Below are 19,390 nucleotides of genomic sequence, written 5' to 3' on the forward strand. Positions count from 1 at the left end.
TTAAAACTGCCTTCAAAGATGACCAGAGATTAAGAAGGGAGGGAGACTTTTTTTGATGGTTACAAAAAATGGTGTAAAATATGTATGTAGCGTAAGTTTTTAAAGTGTATACTTGAAGTCTTCAGTTAAAATATAGCAAACTATTTTAGCTTCTCTGAATTAAGTGGCATTTAACGATGTTTTTAATAAATAAAAGCCACATCAGTTCCCTCATTATCAGTGAATAAGTGAGCTGGCCCAGACAAAAACAGCGTGACTCCTGCAAAGCTGCAGGGTGCATGCCCGCAGTTGCTTTGTTGCATGGGCCACGGTGCAAACCTGGGCAACAGATGAGGATGGCACGGGGACCAGCAGGTGCTGGGCATGCTTGCTCGCAGCCTGGGCACTGGAGTCAGCCAGGATGCGGTGGCCTGAGCCTGGAGCTGATCGTGCCAGTGCTGACGGACTGGGCCAGGGTCCTGGGCCGGGGAAGCTCCGCCAGGGCACTCTTCCTTATCCTCCACCTCCATCCCTGAGTGCGGCCAAAGCAGCCAGTCAGTGAAAAAGCCTCCAGAAGATGAGCATCCATCTGCCAGCCACTGATGTGGCAACGCAGGCTCTGCCCAGCTGCTGTGGCACCATGCTGGGCTCCAGCCGCAGCCTGATGTCAGTATTTTGGGCTCAGAGGTGCTTCAGGGTGCTGCCCCTGGGAATTGCTGGGCCTCGCCATTACCAGGAAAAGGCTACTGCTGATCTAAGACCTGCTGTCTGCCTGTGGCACTGGGCACCAGACTTGGGGTCCATGTGCTTGCTTTTTGTGAAGCTCCAACTGAGGGCCTTGACATGTACTGTGCTGTAGTGGACACTCTTGAGACTCCCTTTCAGGGACAGCACCTGGCCGGGTCCCCAGTGGGTGGGTGTCCTTTGAGGTCAGTGTGGCCTTGCTCCCACAAGGTCCCGATGTGACCTGGGAGGGGTGCCCACCGTACTCTTCCAGTTGTCCCTGTCATCCCACGATGGACCTGCACTCCACTGAGCAGAGCAACTTGACCCTGCCCAAGAAAAGGAAACAAATCAGCCCCAAAACTTTAACTGTTTTACCATAGATTTTAGGCAGGCCTTCCTAGTAAAGAATAAACATCAACCATTGCTAGGAAATAAACCAAATACTTCAATAGTAGGAACGTCGCACTCAGGGCTGGCTGTGTTCTCTGCACTGTTGCAAGGGCGGCATGTGTTTCACCACAAAGTGGGTGGCTGTGTTCCATTTCACACATGCAGACCCAGAGGCCCAGTTTGACCCTGGTCTGGGGGAAGTAAGGTGGAGAGAACTGGGCCAACAGTGGGGAGGTCTGGCTTCATTCAGAAGATCGTGCCTCTGCTCAGGTTACCCACCTAAACCTCAGCGGTTCTGTGACGCAGGTGTTATTTTGTCTGCACTGTACAGATGAAGAAATGGATTCAGAGGTCAAGTGGCTGACTGCGCCAGTTTGCTCAGGACTTGGATTTTTCGGGACTTTCAGCACCCAGACTGGAAACATCCAGGTGAGCAGGGGCAAGTTGGTACCCTACTCAAAGGTCAGCTTCCTCCCTAAGGTGACATGTCAGTAGATGATGCACTGCTGTGTCTGAGACCCTGCTATCTAGACTCCTACGCAGCTCTTCAGTGCCACGGTACGAAGGGACATCTGACCCAAGACTCCCCTTCCAGTATCAACGTGGACAAGAACCGCCCACGGTGCCAGGTGCCAGGCGTCATGTGAATGCATTGCGGGGTGCAGTGAGGAGTGAGAGGGACCCTTTGGTTGGGTTCAGGTTCGGGTTCGCACAACAGTAGAAGACGCACGGTTTTGCTTCTCAGGTGCTTGAGGGGTATTTCCCCCCTGCTACTGATAGCTGAGTTTTTTTTCTTTAAATCCTCACCAAGGATAATTTTCACTGATTTTAGAGGATGGAAGCGGGATAGGGGGAGAGCGCATGAAGACATCCATTGGTTGCCTACTGCATGCACCCCCACTGGGGGGTGGGACTTGAAACTTTTCTGGTGAACAAGGTGACAATCTGACCAACTGAGCCATGCTGAGCTTTTTTTTTTTTAAGATTTTATTTATCTTTAGAGGGGAAGGGAAGGAGAGAGGGAGAGAAATATCAATGTATGGTTGCCTCTTGTGCGTCCCCTGCTGGGAACTGGCCTGCAACCCAGGCATGTGCCCTGACTGGAAATTGAACTGCGATCCTCTGGNCCTACTGCATGCACCCCCACTGGGGGGTGGGACTTGAAACTTTTCTGGTGAACAAGGTGACAATCTTAAGATTTTATTTATCTTTAGAGGGGAAGGGAAGGAGAGAGGGAGAGAAATATCAATGTATGGTTGCCTCTTGTGCGTCCCCTGCTGGGAACTGGCCTGCAACCCAGGCATGTGCCCTGACTGGAAATTGAACTGCGATCCTCTGGTTTGCAGGTCCGCGCTCAATCCACTGAGCTACACCAGCCAGGGCCATGCTGAGCTTTTTATTGACTAAGGAATAAAAAGTCCATGTAGGAGTTACTTCCAGAAAACTTATTTTTAGTCTTAAAAACTTGAGTTGAATTTTATTTTGTTATAATTTTAGTGTTTTCAGACCAGTTCTCATCTTGTGGGTGGTCAGAGTACTTACCTAAAGGGGCATTTCTTACATCTGAAGCTTCACTTCATAGCACAGCTGCCAACCGATGCTTCCAGAATTTAGGGTTTCTGTTCTGCAGCGATTAAATTTCAGCTTGAGAAGTTTTCTAATTTTCGGTAATTTGAATTACTTAGTCTTTAAAAGTGACTACAAGTTTAAAAATCATTTCCCAGTGAAGATGTGACATAGGGAAAGCCCTTACTTCTGGTGACCGTGCCGCCGGAACACACTCCTTGCAGCAGCAGCCGGCAGTGCTTTCAGACTCTAACCTCAGGCGTTCCAGGATTCATGAGCCATAGAGTGAAGATGTGATGTCAACAGAAGTTTAAGTCTAGATCACATCATCAGATTTCCCACAATGCACAGCTGAATTTACCTGCACCACCAACCTCCAAGGCCTGTGATAATGGCACGTGGAGACACCTAAACCATATGACAGTCTCCGGTCTTCTCTCCAGGAGGGCCGCCTGGTGAGACAGCTTAAAATCAAGATCTGTTGTATCTGATAGAGGTCCATATTATCCACCATGTTGTCCACCATAAATCCACCATATTGTCACTTTGAAAACAAATACTACTAATACTAGTCATTCAAGCAAATCACACAAATGATCTATTTACACACTTTGAGAAGAAAAAATATATAATATTGCCAAATAGTAGTTAAGGTTCGTTTTTTACAGCCTTTAAAAGAAGGTGCTTCCCACAGTGGCTAGTGTGGCTCAGTGGGCTGAGCACCAGCCTGCAAACTGGAAGTTCTCTGCTTGGATTCCTGGTCAGGGCAGGTGCCTGGGCTGCAGGTCAGGTCTCCAGTTGGGGGTGTGTGAGAGAGGCAATGGATCACTGTTTCTTTTGTACATTGATTCTTCTCTTTCTCTCTGTCTCCCTCCCTCTCTCTCTGGAAAATAAAAATAAAATAAAATCTTAAGAAAGAAAGAAGGTGCTTCCCAAACCACTTTATCCTCTCATGAAATCATGAGCAATATGATTGTTTATTTTTAAACAAAGTACATAAAGTCCTTTTCAGAAGGGAAGCTTTTTCAATAAAAATTTAAAATATTGTTAATATTTAAGTTACAATCCGCCAAACCACTGCCACTGTCATGGACACAAGTAGTGTAACTTATCAAGTTAGCCAGGGTCACCAAGGTGCTGGGCAGGACTGGCCTGCAGGGGCAGTGCACGCAGGTGCCTGTGGAGCTGATGGACAACACGAACCACTCCGTCGTCCGCAACGTGAAAGGCCCTGTGCGCGAAGGCAACATGCTTGCTTTCCTGGAGTCAGAGCAAGGGGCTGAGGCTGCGTTGAGTTGGCATCTGGGTCCTGGATGTCTAGGTGGACAATGTGGCCCCTGGACAGGACGTTCAACAGTAAATAAAGCTTTTGTACTGTATGCAAAAATTTTTTAAAAATTATAAACCAAAATTCAGCAACCGTATAGACAGGTTTTCTATGCATAAACTAAGATTGTGTGCTTATACTTTTCAATACAAATTCAGAATTAGTAGCCAGGAATGATTATCTTTTTTCAGAAATTAGTTTCTTGCCGTTTAAACCCACAATATGGGGATTTTAATACAATGTTAAGTAATTTACATAAAAGTAAAGGAGAAAATTGAATAATTACTAGCAGTGAATAATAATAAGGCTTTAATGGGTTCAGTAGTTAAGTTTCTTAAGACGGTTTTCTCTGACAATGAAGGAGCTTTCAAACAGATTCAGTGAGTGATCAGGTTTTCTCCTCACAAGGAAAGTGGAAAGTGTCTTTGGTCCTAAACAGCAGAGGAGCTTTGTCCAGTTTACTGTCATCCTGTGGAAATGGCTTCTGAAAACCATGGGGAATGTATGAGAACTCGTTTCAGAGAAATTATGCATTTTGCAGGGGAGGTAATTTTTGGTTATTTCAAAAACTAACTTTGTCTAGATTTTATAAGTGCTTAAAAATGTTTATTTATTTTTAGAGAGAGGGGAAGGAAGGGAGAGAGGAAGAGAAACATCATTGTGTGGTTGCCTCTCATGCACCCCCTACTGGGGACCTGGCCTGCAACCCAGTTGTGTGCCCTGAGTGGGAATCAAACTGGGACCCTTTGGTTCGCAGGCTGGTACTCAGTCCACTGAGCCACACCAGCCAGGGCCATAAGTGCTTTCAAATAACTAGGGTGAATGTGTAGACCAATAAGACAACTCACAGGAAAAAGGGGGCACGGTAGCCAATGCTGTGGGCAAACCACAAGTCCAGCCCCCCCGCCTGTGACTGCTCTCCCCTCTAGTCACATGACAAGGGTGCTAACAAAGGCCCACTGCCTGCTTGGTTCTATGTGGGTGCTCTTCAGTAAGTTGCTGGAAAGCCGGTAGACTCTGACCAGAACTGCAGGTTGACACTACAGGGGTTCTTGGTGCTGTTTTCTGGTCACTATGTCACTGCTGACTTGTTGGATTTCCCCGTGGTGGTTCTGAACATCTCTGTCCAGTGTGTTACTAATTTAGAAGGTAGCAGAATAAACATAGATCAACAATTTTCCAGTACCATACAATTTTCTAGCCATATTCCAGCTATTTCTTCCAATTTTTTTGTCTTCTATATAACATTCTGTGTTAATGGGTTTGACAACTAAAGGTAAAAGTTGAGATACTAAAAATAGATGTAGTGCTACAGAAATGTTAAACATAGTATCAACTCAGTATTTTAAAAATGAAAATGACAAACTTGGTAATTTCAATATGAAATGTATTCAATAATAAAGTTAGATTATCTGGGGAGAATACCATATTTAAAGTGTTTATCATTTTGAGTCCCACTTGGAAATAAGTCCTTAAATATATGTTTATAGTAGCACAATATTGTCCAATTGAAACCTACTTGTTTCCAGGATCAAACTATTTACCCATAATATCTGAGGGACTTAGTAATATTTAAATACCCAATGCAGTTTCTCAACACTTAAGACGTTCTGAATGTGAACCATTTAATCCTATCCTATCATATCTGAGAACCTGCGCCAGGTGCTTGCTGCCTCTTTTGCCACCGAAGACAGAAGGGAGGAGGTGGATTAAGTCATTGTGTAAGAAGTGGCCTCAATATAATGACATGTTTTACGGTCCATGCACCAGAAACAGAGAGCAGGTCTTTGCCACTTCCTGAGCAGTTTGGAGATGCCGACTTGCGGACCCGCACAAGGACAGATTAGTGGGCATCTGTGCCGCATTCTCCCACTGGTTTCTAAAGCGACTACAAAAAAAAATAGAAAAGATTACTATCTTCCTAGACAGGAAGATGCAGTGTATTCTTGAGGACAACCCCAGGTCTCTGTGCTCTGTCATATGAAGTCCACCTTGACCTCAGCTGTTTGGCTGCACACCTGTACTAGGGAGATGAACACACGAGCCTTAAGATCGAGACTGTCCCTCCTGCCTGGTCTGTGCACCTAGGCCACCAGGTCTGCCTGTGAGGACAGCGAAGTGCAGGAGGGACCTCCAGGAAGACAGGACCGGATTAGTTAGCGTTTAATTTAAAACTTAATGTTCATTTATTTAAGAAATTAAGCTGCTGGCTACATTGGGTAATGTTATGCTCTCCCACCAGTGTTTCCAAATGTTAGCAACCTGTTTGCTGCATCCAGTCAGGCTGTGCACAGTTGTGACTTGGCCCATGACTGGCGCTCATGTCCATCGCTTGGTTAAATGGTGTCTGTCAGGCTTTGCACTGTGAAATTCCGCTATTTTGCTTTGTGATGAATACCTGTGTGGACAGCTACTTTGAAATTATGTGACTGTCCTATTCCTCATTATAAATAAAGCATTATTTTTATGCATACTCAAAGATTATCAGCAAAATTAATTTATAAAAAGTTCACTATACATGGGACAACTATAGCAGAACAACAATAAAAAAGAAAAAGAAAAAAGAAACCCAATGCCCTAAGGGAGGGAAACAAAAAAGTTCTCTGTACAGACAATACCTTTCTTGCTAAGTCCGTGAAGGATCTTTGGACCAGATTTCCCTGGGGACGTGCTGTGTACATTTGTCTGCCTGTCGAAGCCTATGTCAGACTAGATGACGTGTCCAGTATGGGAGAGATGCTAATCAGAATACGAAGGGCAGCTTGAGGCCCAATGACACCAGATAAAGTGCTTCAGCTGTTGAAGACATTCCCGTTTCACGGTGCTTTGCAGATACTGCGTCTTCGTCAACGTCGAGGCAGACCCTCTGCAAACGAACATCTCCCGTGACTCGCTTTATTGCAATACCTGATTTACTGTGAGACTCGCCTTATTGTGGTGGTCTGGAACCGCATCTGCAATACCTCCGAGGTATGTTCGTAGGTAATTTTGGATAAACGTGGCCTTCATCACTATGTTATACATAGTACGGGTTGCTAGAGTTGGTCAAAACCCGTCATTAATGTTGGGAACCCAAAGAGTCCACGTGGCTCCGCCCTCATCCCCAGAGGCTCCTGGGGCTCCTGCAAAGCCTGTGCAACTCAGGCCTGTGTCCAGGCTGCTCTGGACCCTGCCCTCACTCTCACGTTCTCATGTTCCCTGTGAGCCGGTGTCACGTAGCTGTAGACCAGAAGCATGAGCAGCCCTAAATGTTTATTAGACGTTTAATATTTATTGGTTTTGCAGAGAGAGGAAGGTGTTGGGGAGAGAGAGCAGGGGAGACATCAATGGATCCTTGGTTGCTTCTCCTGTGAGCCCTGACCGGGGATGGAACCTCCCACTTTGCTGTTGGGACAACGCTCCAGCCAACTGAGCTACCTGGCCAGATGCCTTGTTTTAGAACTCTGCCTGCATGTCTGGTTCCTTGGCCAGCCTGGGGTTTCCCTCTTGCACAGGGACTGTAATTCTGGGCCTCTGTGATTGGATTCTGCACAGAGCAGATTTAGGGAAATCTGTTCATTTAGTGAAAGTTAAATGAAGATCAAATATTAGGTAACATAATTTGGCAATCTGTATTAAAGGGTTTAGAGATACGTGTTCTCTGTGGCCTAGTAATTCAATGTTTAGGAGTTGATTTTAATGAAATAATTAGAAATAAGTGAATTCAAGAAACAGCACTGTATAAAAGCTAAACATTGGAAACATCTGAAATATTCAATAATGGAATTGAATCCAAAATTGTGGCTGTATTCATATGTGCAGCTTTTGAAAACCATATTTTCCAAGAGCACAAAATGAAATGTTCTTTATATAACACGAGGCTGCCAGATTGCATCCTCACAATGTTGTGAAATACATAAGTATATGCAGAAGACAAACAGACATCAGAATATACCAAAAGGTTAATAAAATTGCTGAGTAGTGTGACTATTGGTGACTGTCACCTTTTCCCTTTCATTTCTTCACATTCTCTACATGTCTTTTACAATAAGTTTATATATAATAAATGCATAATTATATAACTTATACATTATAATTATTTGCAGTATATTTTGTGAGGATTTTGTCTGGGTCGTAACAATCGATGCCCTTTCTGTCGGCGCGTGCTTTTCCATGAGCCTTGGCAAAAAGAAGTCTTTCCCTCTCGTCTGGCTGCGCCGGGTGTGCGGCAGGAGTGTGCCGCCTGCAGAACCTTTGCCCTGACCACCCCCCACCTGGCAGCTAGTACAGATAGGTGTGGTTCCATGACGGGCAAGACGAGGCAAAAATCATCCCAAAGCAGCCCCCTTCCCGGTCACGGCGGTGAAAGTGGAGGCGAGCTCCAGGGAGAAAGAGCGGGAGCAGAGGTGGGAGTGAGGCACCCAGCGGCGGGGCTTGGCTTCAAGCCTCGGGCTCGGGATGGCGGCGGCAGAAACGCGCACCTTGGGTCATCCGCAGCCTCCCGGACAGCCCTCGGAGGACGAGACCCCCGTGTTCTGGGGGCCGGCCCTTGGGCCGCGGAGAGGGGCTTGGAGGAGGAGGGTGTTGTGGGTACTGGGAGAGGGTTTAATAGGTCCGGGAGATTGGGGGCGGGCCTTCATGGGGCGGGCCCTCGGAGTGCGGGGCGGGGATTGGGGGAGGATCCTGGGGCTGGTTCTTGGTTTCAAGGCTGGGGATGGGGGGAGGGTCCTTGGGCGCGCGGGGCGGAGTTAGGGGCGGGGATTTACGACCTGTGCTCGGGGTGGCGCGCTGGCGTCCTCCGCCCCTCCCGCGCGCGGCCGCTGAAGTCCCAGAGGCGCGCGGCCAGCCCAGCTCCGGCCGCCGCAGTGCTAGCAACCCCGCGGCCGGGGAGCGCGGGCCGGGGCCGAGGCCGCGGCGGGGGGCGCCGCCCCCAGCGTTTGTCTGCAGCCCCTAGAGCGGGGCGAGGGCGAAGACAGGGCTGAGTGGGGCCGGAACCATGAACCGGAGTTTCCACAAGTCTCAGACCCTGCGCTTCTACAGCTGCAGCGCGGTGGAAGTCAAGAGCAAGGTGAGCTCCGCCGGCGGTCTGCTACCCCGGCGAATGAATGGGTTCTCGGCGGGCGCAGGGAGGTGTGGGGGCCTGCGCAAGCGATTGCTTTGGCGCGCGGACGCCGTCTGCGCTGTGCAGGGTCCAGCCGCCCTTCCCGCCCCTGCGCACACACAAAGCCCGCAGCCCCAGGCATCCAGCGGGAGCTCCGGCTCTCCGAGGGCTGAGCCGTGGCCCGGGCCGCGCGGGCTCGGGACCCTCCGCGGGAGCGGCTCTTTTGTTCCACGAGCGGTAGGCTCCCAGCACGCCGGAGGGTTTGGGAGCTTCGGGGGCCCGGCGGGGGGAAGGCCCTGACCGTGCCGCCTCCTTAGCTGCGGAGGAACCTCATAACCCGCGAAGGGAAAAGGGAAGCGGGCCTGGACCCCCGGACCCGACCCCAGTCTCCCGGCGCGCCCCCGGCCCAGCCTCCCCGGGCGCGCCCTCCGCGGCTGCTCCCTCTGCGGCTGCTCCCTTTGCCTGCGCCCGGCCCGAGCGTGCCCGAACTTGTGGGCAGCAGTGCGCGCTTGGGTTCCTAGCTGATAGGATCTGGCGCTTCGGTACTTTGCAGAGGCGGCTCCTTTGCCCTAGACGCTTTTGTCTGCGAGGGTCTAGGTGGGGAACCCCGCAGGCAGAGGCAGAGCTGCAGCTGTTCGGGGTGCTGGAGAAGGGGCCCCTTGGGCCTTTCGCTGAATCCTGCCTGGTAGCCGGCCCTCTTCGCCTTTCTCTTTGCGTGCCCTCCCTGCGGTCCAGCCGGCGTGGGGGAGGGGAGCAGCCTGGGGGGTGGGCTCCGACCCCCACCTGTGCGCACTGTTGGGTCCGGTGCACCCTGGCCGGGTGTCTAGGGAACCGAGTGCGCGGCTCGGTACCTGGCTGCCCCTACTGGAGAAGGGGGTCCTCTGGTGTAGGATTTCCAGGGCATCCGCGGACGAAGGGGGTTGTGGGAGTTTCGAAGCTGCAGTGAGTTGCAGGATTTTATTCTCATCTTCACTCATACAGACTTTTTATGAACCCCTAGTTTTCAGTAAGATCAGTCTTGTCCCCCCAATGCTGATTCTGTGGCCCTCCCTCCAACCCATCTGCTCTTTAGCCGGGCGGTGCCCCGCCCCCCCAATCAAATATGCCCCCTAAGTCGTGTCGGCGGGTGGGGGAACCCACAGGCATGGGTGCGAGTTCCGAATAACTGTTGATTTGTTTAGCCCAGAGGGAATGCGGCCTTTTTAGCTTGTTGTCCACTACAATAGCTGAGCAATGCGGTGTTTCGTGTTTTAAACTTTTATTTTGAGATCATCCTAGATTCCCAGGCAGCTTCAGGGTCAAATACACAGACTCCTCACAGGTGACACATTCTAGACAGTGTCCCACCCATCCAGGACCTCAGCAGACGCGCTGGCATGTGTGGCCGTAGCCACTTCCGTCCTGTGCACATTCCTGCCACCAGCAGTACTGTCTCCAGGCTCCTCCTGCGGCCCCTCCACAGTGGTCGCCGACACTAACATTAATGCTGTTCTGGGTCGCACCTGCCCCATTCCCTGTGCCCAGTCCCAGGGAGCTGGCAGCTCCTGGGGGTCCACCGGGAGCAGACACCCTTCCAGGTGCGTCTCAGGTGCATGCCACGCCCTCGCCAGCCCCTTGCTGGTCTTGTCCACGTTCCCTGCCCCTCTGGAAATGCTGTCTCTGAGCCTTTCCAGTCGGGACGACCTTCCTGAGAGGCCATCCCCTGCCTGCACCTGGTGGGCGCCCCCTGTCCTTTGGCCCCTTTTCTGTGGGCCCTCATCCTGGGGCCCTTTCTCATATGCTGGCTCTCAGCAGGGACGAGGGCATGTGGAGCAGAATAACATGTCGGAAGGTTTTGACACAGTTCTCTGCTACTTTGTTTAAGTAATGCTTAAACAAAGCATTACTTAAAGGCCTTTCAGACTCTAAACAAATAGGCAGAGGAGGGGGTAATTCTGGCATCCAAAGGGGAGCCACTGCCCGGGCTGCGCCCGTGCTGCTGGCCCTTCTGTGCTGAGTACGTGCTGTGGCTTCACTTCACAGGAGCGGGATCGGGCGTCACGGGCATGGTGCCCGGTCCACTGCACTTCTCCGTGCATGGGGAGTGTTTTCTCCTGTCATAAGTATATTTAGAAAACACGTTATAAAAATGATTACACAATATTCCATCTTATTTGTAAACTCTAATTTGACCAATATCCCGTCTCAAGTCAACCACGCCATGGTTCTGGTGTGACAGTGCTGTGAGTCCGTGTGTCCCCTGGTCCCCACATCTTGTCTCTGCCCGCCCGCCCGCAGGGACGCGCCCTTCCGTCTGCTGCGCTGGCTCCCGGCCAGGCTCCTTACGGGCGCTGGACCCTTGCCTTCTGAGGCCCGTTGGGAACTGCCTGACAGGGTTTGACTCACCTGTGTGTCAGCTACACCCTTTTAAGGCTCTGGTTTTATATCTGTGCATGCCCTGTTCCAACAGGTTGGGTGACTTGGTCTGTGACACGGTACCTAGAGGAAACTGTCCTGGGGGACCAGTGGGGATGTCAGTCTGTGGGCTCTGTGGGTGTCGATGACAAGCCTGTGTGGCAGGAAGCCTTGTGAACCTTCCTGGGGGCCACCAGCCAGCTGGGGTTCAGGCCCCTTCCTAGCACCCCTAGCATCTCAGATAGCTGCTCCCTGACCTCAGGAAAGGAGCAGTGTCAAGGGTCAGAAGATGCAGCGTGTCCAGGTGTCAGAATTTCTCATTTGTGAATCAGCACCCAGGGGAGGCCCCCCGGTGTTTCCCGTGATGATGGGCCCTCCCGGACTTCGAGAGGCCAGCAAGGAAGGAGGTTGGAGCGACTGCAGCGGGGGCCCCACAGCTGGGGTGCTGGAGGGGTCCTGGGGCTCACTTGTTCCGCTGGCTGTTGTCATGGTTACAGGCTCCCCACTTCCTGGCCCGATTTCTGCTCTTCTGTGAACCTGGAGCTGTGGCCGCCCCTGATGGCCCAGGCTGGACATTGCCCTTGGTATAGGCTGCATGCACAAGTATTTCTTCAAATTTATTAACCACCCACCCCAAATAGATGCATGTTTATGTGCCAGATGCTGTTCAGAATGCACTGTGATTGCAAAGAATAGCTCACTAGTCCCCATTGCTACCTGGTGGGATGGGTCTGTGTGTACCCCCATCCTAACCACACGGAGTTCCGGGAGAGTCATGGAGCTGCCCCAGGTCAGAGTCCACTCACTATCCCCACTGCTGTCCTGTCTTGACCCCTCCCTCAGGCAGCCCTGAGTCCTGGTGCCTATCCTCGCGAGTGTTCCCGGCTTGTGCCGTGTGCCAGGAGATGGCCCCTCGGCTGTGTGGATCTGGATCCCAGGAGGGTGCTTTTAGGGGAACAACTTCTGCTTTTCCTGCTTCTCTGCACCTGTTTCCTGCTCTGCGGCCTCCAGGGAAATCCTCTGCTCTGTAGCTGTCCCTGAAGTCTGGTCCCACCATCCACTCGTTTATTCACCCCCAACCACCGTGTGCCAGGTGTGGGGCTTGTGCTGGGCACGAAAGTCACCCAGCCAGTCGGTGTTGGAACTGTGTGATTTGCTTCCAAGTGTTAGCACTGCAGCCATGTCTTGCACCCGCTGTCCATCCCTCAGTCACCCCAAGGCTTTGCTTCCACCAAGCTGGTGGCCCCGTCCGCATCGCCAACCCAGCATCCCGTCTATACTTGGGGCGTCTGTGCAGCATTTTACTTGGAGGGGGAAGAAGAAGCGCCTTTGCCACTTAGAGAGTTGGAAGCACCCGGCTCCTCCCGTGTGGCCCGGCCATTAAATTCTTCCTTTGTCCCCACCCAGTCCACAGCCGAGCGTCCAGCAACCCAGTCGTTTCCTCCTGTCGTCCACAGAAGCTCAGGCTCTGGAAGCTGCTGTGGGCCCGCCTTCTCCGTGGGGTGGTGGGGGCGGAGCTCGGTGGGGTGTCCAGTGGGCGTGACAGCAAAGCTCACTGATCTCAGGCGAGCAGCGTGATTAGGCTTCATGTGTGCACACCCAGTGACCACTGTTCAGGGTGAGGTGTGGAACTTCCCAGCAGTGCGTGGGAAGGCTCTTTCGTGCTTGCCTCGCCAGCCTGCACTCACGTAACCCCCGGCAGGGGCTCTGTCACCAAGGATGCAGTGTCCACACGCACTGCTTTGTCCCTAAGGTCTGCCCCTGCTGCGCAAGGGAGCAGACGGATTTCTCAAGGGTGCCGGGGGTTCCTCCGTGTATCGGTCTGTGTTACGGTCCCAGCAGCCCCTGCAGTTTGAGCCGCGCGCTCCTCTGGAGGCTGTGTGTGAGCTCCTCGTGGGTCCCCTGCAGTCTCAGCAGCCACCTGGCTGCCAGAGCCCCAGCTTCACAGGATGGGCGGTCCCGAGGAGTCTCGCCCACCACTCGGGTGGCTGCTTCCAAATCAGGTGTGTGGATGCGGACCCTGGCCCTGGCTGCCATAGGCTCCCGAGGCCTCCAACTCCAGCTTATGGGGCCGTCCACACACATGGGAGGCGGAGCTGGGAGGTGTCCCCTGCCTCACGGAGTGTTAGGGCCCCACCAGATGTGTGGAGGGCTCTCCAAGTCCTTTGTTTAGGCCTGTGTTTGACTTGTGGCTCTCCCGTCCTTCCAGGTGCCCTGTTGTCCTCTCCCACTGCTGCCAGCTGCCCTGGCGGGCTGGGCGTTGGGGAGCACAGGTGGGCCTGGGGGCTCCTCGCAGGTCACAGGGCAGCTCAGGCCACAGGCTCTTCCGTTAGGGTGGGAGAATAGTTTGCCACACAGGAGGGCGACCCAGCAGCCTCCCGGGGGTGGGCTGCGGGCTGTGGAGACCTGTGGAGCAACACGTGCAGCTCACCCGTGTGCCGGAGGAGGGCGAGGGCTCTGTGACTGGATTTCTCTGCCCTCCCGAAGCCCCCTGCTTAGCGAGCAGGAGCGTTACCTTTCCACGTGACCTCAGAGCGCCTGTCGGGTGCCGGGTCCGCTTCAGTCACACCACCCAGCGGAGCTCCCTGTGCCTTGGCTTCTGAGATGTGACGTGAGCACTGGTGTGTGGCCCAGTGGCCCCGCTCGGGGACAGGAGCTGCTGTGGGTGCACAGGCCCTGCAGCCCCTGGGTTGGGGCTGTGGGACTGAGAGCCCTTTGGACAGCTGTGCTGGGAGCAGGGCACTGAAGTGATGCAGGTATCCTGTTTTCCACGGCCTGGGGGCCTCAGCCGCTGGCTCCCCACCCACAAGTCCTGACCTCACTTCCCTCACTGGTCTGAAATAATAACGGGTGTTGTTATGGCCAAACTCCCCTGCCTGGGACGTGCAGGGGAGGCGGTTGCAGGGGCAGTGGCCTCCGGCCCATCAGCCGCCCTGCAGGGCAGGCATAGGTAGGTGGGAATCAGACTTCCCCAGAAATGCTCCTGGTGCCCCGAAGGGGATGCAGGAGCTCTGTGTGCTGCGCAGACAGCAGACAGACACCCCGGGTGTCAGGGGACCCGCTTGTGAGAGTGGCGTGCTGAGGAAGCCCCACTCCACCGCTCCCCTTGAGCTTGGCGTGACCTGGCCTCTCTGCCCCTGTCCTGGGCTGGGAGCATGTTCCAGGGATGTCATGGCACCTTGCTTGTCAGTGGTGCCTCTTCTTGGCTCGGGGGGTCGCAGACTCTGGCTGCAGCCCAGCTGAGCACCAGCCCTTGAGAGTGGATGGGCTGGGGGCTGCCCTGCAGTTCCATCTCAGGTGTGTTTCAGGGGTCACTCAGTCCTGGGTTCCTTCTCGCTGCAGAGTGGAGGCCCTGGGAGCTTGACCTGGTGGTCCGCTCACCCAGCCAACCACGGTCCTGGCCTGAAGCGGCAGAACCAGGTCCTAAACGCTCAGCCGTCACACCTGGTCCCATCCAGTTCCCCTACTCCTGGATTCCATGTCCTGGGAAATAGACACCACCCACCTGCTCTGACATGATCTGAAGTCATAGCTTGTGTCCCAGCACCTCCCTCCCCAGGTGTCCTGGACCCTGGTTGCCTGTGGACCCCCAAGAGCACGGCCTGTGTGTGTGAGGGGGGTGGCTGTAGGGGTCCCTGGTTGCCTATCTCACTTCCTCCTGTCCTGTTACATAGGCTCTTTGCAGCTGTCGCTGGAGTGTCATTAGTGACTTCTCAGGGCCCTAGCCTTACTGTGTCACCTGGACATGTCACTTAGCTGAGGCCCCTTGAATTTCACAGGGGGGTGGGCACACCTGCTGGGCCGAGTTTCCACGTGTGAGCACAGCCTTGAGAGATAACAGCCTGCCCGAAAGGGAAGGGACAGGCCTAAGGAAGCCATCTCCCTGGTCAGCACTGAGGAGGCGCCTCACAGGGCAGGGGGCGTGCTGGTCTGCTGACCAGGAGACTGGTCAGGAGGCTGGTCTGCTGTTGGAAAGCACGTGTGCAGGAGAGTGGTGGTGTGCGTGGTGCACAAGGTTCCCCAGAGGCGTGCGCCCCCTGCCCCCGTGCACCCCCTGCCCCCGTGCTCAGCCCAGAGGAGGGGGCTCCGTGGAAGGCCCTGGAAAGCTGTTGCTGAGCCGCTGCCCTGTGCGGGGTCTCTCTTGGCACGTGCACTTGAATTTCATTCTGATACCAACCCTGCTAGAATGCGCTTTCCCCCTGTTTTGCAAAGGAGGAGATTCACTCAGGTTGAAATGGCCACAAGTTGCGCAGCCAGCAACGAGCCAGGAGTCTACACTGCTGTTCCCATCCAGGCCTTGCTCGGAGAGGCTCTGCCCCACGGTTTGAGACCAGGCAGCCCTGGTCAGCCCGTACCCCTTCTCAGCCTGCTTCCTCCGTCTCAAGCTCATGCTGGGATGTGACTCTGCTTCCCTGTGCAGATCGGGGTCCAGACCCCTTGGCGGAGTGGGTTTCTGGTGTGTGAATGTCCCAGGGACGCGTGGGACCCACGAGCCGCCCCCTCTGCAGCTCATCTCCCAGCACCCAGGTCTCGCCACACCTGCACCCTGGCTCCCCTCCTTGCCTACAGAGGCAGCTGTCCTTTCCTACTGGGCGTTTCCTGCCCATATGGGGCACCCCTGTGCCACCCTGCCCTTCCCTGGGGAGTTCTCCACTGCCGTGGGCTCTGCAGGGTTGTCCCCCTCCCCTCCTGTGACAGCCTGGGTGACTTTGTTCAGGAGCCTTGAGACCAGGCAGGTTCGGAGTCCTGGGGGGCCCCAGGCTGCTGTCCTTGAGCAGGGACACTGGGTTGCTGTCAGGATGAAAGAGTGAGCACACAGTGCTTGGTGCCGGCCACACCTCCCCTAAACTGGAACTCCCTGCCGGGCAGAGGCCACAGGCTGGGGCCCTGAACCTCTCTGCCCTCCCACAGCCCTGCTGCGCTTGCGGTGCGGTGCTGGGTCCCTGGGTGCAGGCGAGACGCAGGCCCACTGAGGGGACCGTGGGTGCAGTGGGTCCTCGGTCCCCAGCAGGAGCTGGGTGGCCTCCGCCAGGATGTAGACTTGTCGGGGCAAGTCTGCCGTGCCGACCGCGGGCCCCGTCATCGCCCTGGATTGCGGTGGGCTCTCGCTCGGCCCCACCCACTGACTCACAGGCCTGTGGCCCTACTCTGACCTGCCCCAACGGGCCAGGCCAGGAAGCAGTGCCGCGGCAGAGCCGATGCTCCAGCAGACTCTGGCAGGTGCTGCTGTTTTGCGACCATTCCCCAAACAGGGGTTTCAGTTTTCTACCTGGTCCCTTGGCCCTGTCCCCAAACGGTCCCAAGATGCCCATGTGGATCCTACCCCTGCACTCTGCGTAGGTCTCTTCTGGTTGGGTCCAGCCCCTGCTGACAACAGAAGCCCTGACCCTTCCCGAGGTGGGAGGCTGTGAGGGTCATGGGGGCCCTGCTCCCCTGCAGGGATTGGCTCAGAGAGGGGCGCGGACACCCCCTGCCAGTGTGATGGAGGGTGCTCTTCCTCTGAGTGCCGTGCTGTTCGTGACCCTAGGACCCACCCCGGTGCACAGGGTGCATCAGAGATGCCAGCTGCAGAACCATCCTTGCCGAACCCAGAGGTGCGTGCCGTGGGCCTGCGGGTCTGGCCGCCCATGCTGCACCTGCTGTTCCTGGGCTGCCGCCCTGGGCAGCACCGTGGGCGCAGCCGCCCCTACCCTCCCTCTGCCCTTCTAACCCAGCCTGGGCCGAAGTCTCTGCGTTTGCATCGTGTATAACTGCACCGTTGTTCGCCATTGGGCTGTCAGACAAACCGTCAGTCCCGTCAGAGGCTCAGGACCTGGCCCCTGTCTGCGTTCAGGCCATTTTGTTGAATGAACCAGCCTGTAAGGGACACTAGCAAGATGCTTACCGGATGTTTCCGACACTGCGTTTCAGACCAGTGTGCGGTCAGGATGCAGACCGTGTGCCTCTGCCAGCCCAGGTGCGCTGCTGCTGCTGCTGCGCCTTCCCGAGCAGGGCTGGCATCTCAGAACCTGGGGGTCTGGCCCAGAGACCCGGGCTTGCGGCCCCGGTGTGCAGGGCTAGGTGTGCAGGGCTCCAGCTGTGAGAACGCCCGCCCCCGAGAACGCCCACCCCTCCGCGGGCCCTGCTGCCTGTTCTGTGATTTTTGACCTCACTGGGGCGCACCTCGGATTCAGCTTCCATACGGTAAGGCTTCCAGGGTCAGTACCCGAAACAGCAGCACCCTGGCAGCTTCTTCACATCTCATCCCTGGGACGTGCTTCGTTCGGTGAGCTTTTACAGCTTCCGTTTTTCACTGATGTAAATGCTTTGATGAACGTTCTCCACCATCCTCAATTTCTGATGACCTGCTGCTGCTCACACCTGACAGTCAGGCCCACCTGGGAGCTGCTGCCGAGGGTGGGGCCTTGCTATGGGCGGGGCCTCAGTAGGCAAGACCAGCCCGTCAGCTCATCTGCTAGGGGCTTGGGTCACCACACACCAGCCTCACCGTGTGCTCGGTTCAGGTGTGCACTGCAGGACAGGTATCAGGGCCGTCCTCGTGTGGAGGGCATCCTAGCCCCTGCTGCCCACAGGAACCTGTGTCCCAGGTGAACATGACCTCTGACACTGGGGAATGACCAAGGCATCCCAGGCTCCTTGGCCAGGCCTGGGGCAGGCAGCGATGTTGGGAGGGAGTGGGAGGATCGGAACCAGAGGGCTGGGGGTCCAGGGCCCTTGGTCCCTGCAGATCAGGGCCATGATAGTATTGGGCCGGAGGGGTCTCAGCCCCAACCTGCTGTGTGAGCGAATCCCTACAGCCCCGCCCTCACGTGCCTAATGGGAGCCCCGAGAGGCCGGAGCAGGCCCAGTGTCAGGACCACTGGGCGACCTGAGCCCGCATGTCGACCTGAGCCCGCATGTTGTCCCTACGGGAAGGTGGGCTGGAGGGCCCCTCCCATCTCCCATTCCCTCCTCCTGCGTTCCTCACACTGCACTGCTTAGCTGTGTTCGCGGCTCCTGAACCGTCCCTCTTCCCCACTAGGAGGCCAGTTCCACTAGGACAGGCCTTGCTCCGCTTTGCTCACTGCGCTCGCCGGTGTGTAGGGCAGTGTGGGCCCAGAGACGAAGTCTGAGGGTGGTTGAAAGCAGGGCCCATACCTCACTCTCGTCCCTCCTTTCGGGAACACGTTTTGAGTGCTTGTGACTGCCCAGGCCTGTGGGGGACGAAATCGGGTCACTGTTTTTTACTGATAAAAAGCCGAGTGCAGGGCAGTGTCTGTTCAGTAAGTCCCTGTTGGCAGTTTGGAGGAGGGAGTTCAAGTAAAGAGACACATGTCACTTTAAATGATGCTTCTATGAGGGTCCTGGTGGTTTGGGGTACATGGGGCCACTCTCTTGGAGGGAGCAGTGCAGGAGGATGATGGCCACCCTGACTTTTCTCAAGGAAGTGCCCAGTGCCTTCGGGTGGCCTTAGGGTTTAGTCGAGAGCAGGTGAGACTTTGTGTCTTTCAAACTGGCATCCAGTGTTGAGCTTTGAAGTCTGAAATAAAGTCACAGCAAGCGCCCTATTGGCTCCCTGCAGAGAACATGGGTTTGACACTCTGAGAGGCCCCTCTTGAGAGTCCGCTCTCACATGTCCCCATGTGCCTTCTCTGTGGCACCTGTGGAAACACCTCCTGCTGACACGTGGCCCCTGCTTCAGGGTCACAGGTGAGGCAGGTGCAGGCCTTGTGACTGTCAGTCATGCTAACTCAGTGGAACCCTGTAGAGTTTTATTGAAAATGGTTAACAGCAGTGTAATGAGTGCAATGAGTGTAATGAGTGCAAATCTTCATGAGTGCAATGAAGATTTGACTGCCTGCTGCACGCAGAGGGTGCGGGGCTGCCCCAGCCAGACCTGCTCTCACGGGCTTGTGCGTGCGGTGGTTAAACATCTGTGGCTGCCTGGG

General features: G+C 54.7%; 1 protein-coding gene across 1 annotated transcript in view; it reads left to right on the forward strand.

The window, feature by feature from the left end:
* Window positions 1-8,800: 8,800 nt before the first annotated feature.
* Window positions 8,801-19,390, forward strand: part of PARD6G (par-6 family cell polarity regulator gamma) — a 52,730-nt gene continuing 42,140 nt past the window's right edge. Inside the window, exon 1 of the mRNA XM_037036248.1 lies at window positions 8,801-9,035. Coding sequence (XP_036892143.1) covers window positions 8,964-9,035 — 72 coding nt within the window. The 5' untranslated portion in view covers window positions 8,801-8,963. The remainder of the gene's footprint in view (window positions 9,036-19,390) is intronic.

Source organism: Sturnira hondurensis, unplaced genomic scaffold, assembly GCF_014824575.4.
Source record: "Sturnira hondurensis isolate 20B ecotype Veracruz unplaced genomic scaffold, ASM1482457v3 Scaffold0001872, whole genome shotgun sequence".
Classification (NCBI taxonomy): domain Eukaryota; kingdom Metazoa; phylum Chordata; class Mammalia; order Chiroptera; family Phyllostomidae; genus Sturnira; species Sturnira hondurensis.